Below are 6,364 nucleotides of genomic sequence, written 5' to 3' on the forward strand. Positions count from 1 at the left end.
TTATACTACTATACTAATAATATACTACTATCATACTACTATAATAATAATATACTACTATTATACTACTATACTAATAATATACTACTATCATACTACTCTCCACTATGAGTCGTCTTCTAGCCACTCTCTCACACATCTGTGATCACATCACCGACACGATGCGTTTCACATCATCATTCGACGTGAAGCGAAGCGCGTGATTCTAGACTGCCGCCGCCTCACCTGTCGCCGGTCGATCGCCGACAGACTCCGCGCGGTCCTTGGCATCGCCACCGCCCGTCTCCTCCTCCTTCAGTTCCTCCTCCTCTTCCTCCTCCTCCAACTGCTGACCCTCCGTCTTGCCGTTCTCGCAGGCTCCGGTCATGTGCATCGTCAGCAGCTCCGGGTCTGACCGCACCTCCGCAATCACCGGCGCCCCGCCCCCCGCCGTCGCCGCCCGACGCTCACTTGTTTCCGTCGTCGTCGTCGTCGTCGTCGTCGTCGTTGGCGCGGTCAGCATCGACGTGACGGAGAACGATACGGCGCCGCCGGGGGGCACCACCGCGGCGTCGTCCGTCTCTATCTTGATCTCGCGGCGGTCATCGTCGCTGCCGTGAGGATGACCGGCGGCCGGCGGCGGCGGCGGGGGCGTGTCCTCGTACGGCCGGTACAGCGCCCTCTGGCAGGTCTCCCCCTGCTCAAGCTCCTCCATCTTCACCGTCGTCTCCCCCGCGGCGGCGGCAGCGCCCCCTGGCGGGTGAGCCAGCGCGTCCTCGCGCGTCACCTTCGCCTGCAGAGCGGAGATCTTCCACTCGAGACGCGAGATGTGCGGGGGTCGCGTCGTGGCCACGCCTGGCCCCGCCCCTGCCACGCCCAGCTCCGCCCCTGCCACACCCAGCTCCACCCCTGCCACCGCGCCGCCCATCGTGCTGCCATCAGAGGGAGCCACGGTCGACGTAGAACTGGCGGTGGCGGTGGATGCTGCGGACACGGAGAGGTCGGACGAGATGCCGGCGGTTGCCGTGGCAACGGACAGCGATGCAGTACATGGCATGGTGTGGGACACCGATACACTCGTAGGTGATATGGGATGGGCTACTGAAACACTGCTCGGTGTGGGAAGGGACACTGATAGACTGGCAGATCTGGGGATGGTCACTGAAACACTGGCAGGAGATGGGAGGGACATTGATACACTAGTGGTTGCTGTGGGGACAGACACCGACACAGTGATAGTAGGTGTGGGGTGGGACACTGACACAGTGCCAGGTGTATGGATGGTGACTGGAACACTGCTAGGTGTGGGGTGGGACACCGAAACCTGCCCAGGTGTAGTGTGGGACATCGATACATTGCTAAGTGTAGGCTGGGATACTGACGCACTGCTAGACACTGTGGGACAAGGTGCTGTAACACTGCTAGTGGTTGTGGGGTGGGACACCGATACACTGCTGGCTGCTGTAGGCTGGGACACTAGCACACTACTAGATGGCATGGTGTGGGACACCGATACACTAGTAGGTACTATGGGTTGGGACACCGAAACACTCGTACGTGTGGGAAGGGACACTGAAACACTGCTAGGTGTGGGAAGGGACACTGAAACACTGCTAGGTGTGGGGAGGGACACTGAAACACTGCTAGGTGTGGGGAGGGACACTGAAACATTGGCAGGTGTAGGCTGGGATACTGACACACTGCTAGTTATTGTGGGATGGGACACTGCCACACTAGTAGGTGCTGTGGTAACAGACACCGGCACATCAATGGGTACCGTGGTGTGGGACACCGATACATTGCTAGGCGTGGGGTTAGACACTGATACAGTGCTAGGCGTGGGGTGGGACACCGTAACACTGGCAGGTATGGGGTCAGACACCGGCACACTGCTAGTTGCTGTAGGTTGGCATACGTTCACAGATGTAGGGAGGGACGCCGGCACATCACTGACAGCTGTGGGTTGATCCACCGGCGACACACTGCTTGTAGGTGGCGGGACAGCTGATACTGCAGGACTGCTGCTGGTGGCCACGCAGGACACTGCATCCTCCACAGAGCTGACAGTGTGGGACACCGCATCCTTATCAGAGCTGACAGTGTGGGACACCGCATCCCTCTCAGATGTGACGACGTGTGACACTGACGCGTCACCTGCAGTCATCGCTGACTGGGCGGCACTGACAGTGTGTCCATCATTCGCGCTCGCAGGCTGCTGGTAGGTGGCGCTAGCGGCGCTCGCAGGCTGCTGGTAGGTGGCGCTAGCGGCGCTCGTTGCCGTGGTCACCATCGCCGGGTTAGTCGTGCTTATCGTTGCCGTGTAGGTGGCGCTAGCGACGCTCGTCGTCGCTGCATAGGTGGCGCGGACGCTACTCGTCGTCGCCGGACCCGTGGCGCCACCTGGCTCTGACTTGGCGTAGTCGTGGACAAACTGCTGCGTGGCGATGACGATGGCGCCACCGTCGGCACGCGTCTCGTCGTCCGATTCGTCGGCCGCCGCGTCGCGCTTCACGACGACGGACGGTGGCGCCACCCGTAGCGGAACCGCCGGCTGTTCCTGCTTCTCATCGCCGGCGCCATCTAGCTGTGGAATCCAGTCGTTGCCGGCGCCATCAACCTGTAGCATTGACGCGCGCATGAGACGAGAGAGTGCTACGATGCTAGATGCAGATGCCAACACATATTTGAAGCAATCTGTAGTTTCTGGCCATCAAATTTGCTAGGGGGGTCCGGCATGCCCCCGGAAAAAATTTTGATTCTGAGATGCAATTTCCTGCATTCTGAGGGTCAATAATGACAATAAATTGACAAAAAACAATTTTTCTCGGTCACAGTGAAATTCGTAGTTTGATACAAACTGGCCGTAGTGGTGCAAAAGGAATAGAAATTCGTATAAAATACGGATAAATCGTAGTGGTTGGCATCTCTGCTAGATGTATTAAACGAGCATGGAATGAAGGACTGACGTAATTAACGAGCATGTAACGAAGGACTGACGTAATTAACGAGCATGGAACGAAGAACTGACATAATTAACGAGAAATCCTGAGAATCTCACGGGTGCATCTCACTACAGATTCCTCACCCAACTCTTGTTTTACGACACACTCGTACTTACACGTTATAACAGTCATGTTCTGAATCTTTTTTATGGAATTTTAAAATCTCAGTATCAATTGTTTTACGTTTTGAAGATTTTGACATTTGTGGGTGGGTCCGCATATCATAACAAAACCATCAGAATTCATCCCCGACGTCCAGCTAATTCTACACAAGAGAACGCGATAACCTGATGGCTAGCTACAACCAATCGTGCGCTCCCGCACACCCACCTGTGGTATCCGCTCCCTCGCTGCGTCCGGCGCCCCCTGCTGGCCAGCGTCCGGCTCCACCGACCCGTTGCGTCGGGAGGCGTCCGCCGCGCGGCTGTGAGCGGGTGAGACGCGGCGTTGCCCCGGCGACGTGCTGGCGGCGCGTGCGGGAGACACGCTCGTAGCGCGACCCTGCCCCGGCGACGCGCTGCACGCACGCCCGTGCCCCGCCCCCGCCGGCGACACCCGCTGCTGCTGCTGCCCGGGCGAGACCGCGGGAGCGCGCCCCGGGGAGGACGACGACGCCGTCGCCGCGGCAACGCGACCCGGTGACGACCCCGACGGGTGAGAGAGCGGCGGCGTGAGCGAGTCGGGCGTGTCGCGTGACGACGGAGGCTGCGGGGTCGTTGCCGCGGCGACAGGCGTGACAACGCGAGGCTGCAGCGGCGGCGGCGTCCCGCCCGCGGGCAGGCTGGACACCATCTGTGACAGACTCGTGACGGGTTGGGACATGAGCGGCGGCGGGGCGCGCAGCGCGGCGAGCGGGGTCGATGCCGCCATGCTGGGGAAGGTCTGGCTGAGCGACGACTGCTGCTGCAGACCACAGAGCGGCGGGCGACCGTAGCGTGACCCCACCTCGACGAGCTGGGCCATCGCCGGCGCCATCTCTGCGAGCGAGGAGGGGGCGGAACCCCGCAGCGGCGGCATGGCAACGCCCTCTGGTAGCTGTGGGATGTTGGGCGTCGCCGGCGGCTGGATCACGTACGGGAACATCTGCGGAGACTGCGGCACGGCGTCACCTGCAAACACATGGCAAGCAGCGCGTCAGTACTACCCTCACTCCACGACGCAAGCCCCACCCCCACGACGCGAGCCCCACACCACCCCAGGCTGCAACCCGCCACCAAAGTCATGATAGTCACTCTCAAACATTTTCACTGCTTTTTGTACAACGTTGGTTCATACTACGCGACGTTTCGAGGGAGGGTCGGTGTTCGTTAGCTGCAACACGGACTCCACCCTCGATTACAGATGACCACATGAATGACAACGCGAACACCCTGCTACACGATGCATTCACACGTCTACCTAGAATCACCCGACTCCCCTTTTCTTAACCACAGGCACTTTGGACCGTTTCAATAATAAAATGATGGTTAATAAATACAACTTGTCAGTAGCGCTTACTACTACAGTACCAGCAATAGTCTTAATGTTTGATTTGACCTAATAACTTCACTTCAAACACCGTTCAATACACCGCTCAACACCATAGACGCGCTACGCCATTGGTGCATGCACAAATACAGCAGTAGATAGGAGAAGGTAAGAAAGCGTGATCACAGAAATTCCCAGAACGCTCTCACTTTTGTCGCAGCACAAGAGGAGAAATAAACGTCCAAACGCCATGATATTGCATCTTTTGTGTAGCTGAATGATCACTTGTTCGAAATATACGTCTTGCAGCTTGGTACCACACACACTTCCTCCAGAATTATATGAAAAATCCTGTTCGAATTTGGGCCGCAAATTTCCGCATGAAGCCGATTTGTAAGCGGGAGCCAACATGCCGGAAATCCTAACTGCTCTATTCTTATATCCCTTTGACCAATCACGATAGTGCGCCCGTGCTGACGTCACTATTGTGGCGAAATACGATAGCGCCTCGTTTTGGAGTTGGGCAGGCGGATGCAACTCCTCCAGAGTGCAATGCGCCGCCATTGCTCATGTACTTGTCCCGTTATTACAAATTCGGCTTCAATTGGGAAATTTGGCGGCAAATTCGAACAGGGATTTTTCATAAATGTCTGGGAACAGTGTGTGGTACCGAAGTGCTAAGATCGTATATGTTTGAAGCAAGTGAATGCATTCAGCTACACACAGATGCCAATATGCATGGCGTTTGACGTTTACTTTCTCCCTCTAGTGCTGCGACAAAAGTGGAGCGTTCTGGAATTGTCTTGTGAATCACGCTTTCTTAACCTATCTCCTATCTACTGTGTATTGTGTGCAATGCACAATGGCGCGTGCGGGCTATGTGTTGCAGCGGTGTATTGAACGGTGTTGAAGTGAAGTGTATTGTCAAATCAAAACCATTAAGACTAATTGCTGGTACTGTAGTAGTAGGCTACTGACAGTCTGTATTTATTTAACCATCATTTTATTATTGACGGTGCGGCCAAGTGCCTGTGTTCTTAACAACCACATTTCTGTACACAAACACGATCAAAAACACGTAATATACGCGTAAATACGTTCTGTACAAAATAGAAAATATGCGGCGACCACGACGCGGTATATATCGACAATGGTCAGATACCCGGGCCGATAGCTAACAGCTTAAACGACGGGTGGTTGGTGGATGCACTGTCCCCTATGATGCACTGTCCCCTATGATGCACCGTCCCCTATGCATCCTTACACACACGCATTTGCAGCAGGATGGCTATATCGACGACGACAACGCACGAGCATGAGACCACGTGCAGCAAGGCACTCCTTCATCACTGGGGAAGGAACACCCTGGCAGGCACACAACCACGATAAACATCAATGCTCGGGAGGGGGGTACGCACGCACGTGTGCACAGCGCGCCGTTACAGCTGCCGGCGGCACCCACGGCACGGCAAGTCACTGACAGCACCGCAAAATCACCACAGATGGCGCCAGGCTCTCCGCAGCTGCAAACGGCGGAAAAAATAGAAACGAAAAAAAAACGCGCATTCGGTCGACGATCACAGATCAGCCACAGCAGCCATACGTCGCATCGACAAACAAACAAACAAACAAATAAACAAACACGCATACGCACGACGAGGGTTCCAGCGAAATGAAAACATCGTGAGGTCAGAGAGAGAGAGAGAGAGAGAGAGAGAGAGAGAGAGATAGAGAGAGATAGAGAGAGACGTAGAGAGAAACAATCAAGCATAGATTGTGTAGGCACAGTCACATCAATCCACACGGCAGTACGATCTCAGGCAGCAGTCAGTGAGTAGAGTACTAACGTGCACCCACCCTCCCTTCACCAAGGGGAAGAGGGGGAAGGGAAGGGAAGGAGGGGAAGAAGGGAGGAG

General features: G+C 55.9%; 1 protein-coding gene across 1 annotated transcript in view; it reads right to left on the bottom strand.

Moving 5' to 3' along the window:
- LOC106817907 (flocculation protein FLO11-like) overlaps positions 1 to 6,364 on the bottom strand; it is a 12,691-nt gene that overhangs the window by 1,333 nt on the left and 4,994 nt on the right. Inside the window, exons 3-5 of the mRNA XM_014822618.1 lie at positions 3,577 to 4,090; positions 3,312 to 3,405; positions 226 to 2,596 (exon numbers count right to left, since the gene is read on the bottom strand). Coding sequence (XP_014678104.1) covers positions 226 to 2,596; positions 3,312 to 3,405; positions 3,577 to 4,090 — 2,979 coding nt within the window. The remainder of the gene's footprint in view (positions 1 to 225; positions 2,597 to 3,311; positions 3,406 to 3,576; positions 4,091 to 6,364) is intronic.

The sequence above is a fragment of the Priapulus caudatus genome, unplaced genomic scaffold, assembly GCF_000485595.1.
Source record: "Priapulus caudatus unplaced genomic scaffold, Priapulus_caudatus-5.0.1 Scaffold1920, whole genome shotgun sequence".
Taxonomy (NCBI): domain Eukaryota; kingdom Metazoa; phylum Priapulida; class Priapulimorpha; order Priapulimorphida; family Priapulidae; genus Priapulus; species Priapulus caudatus.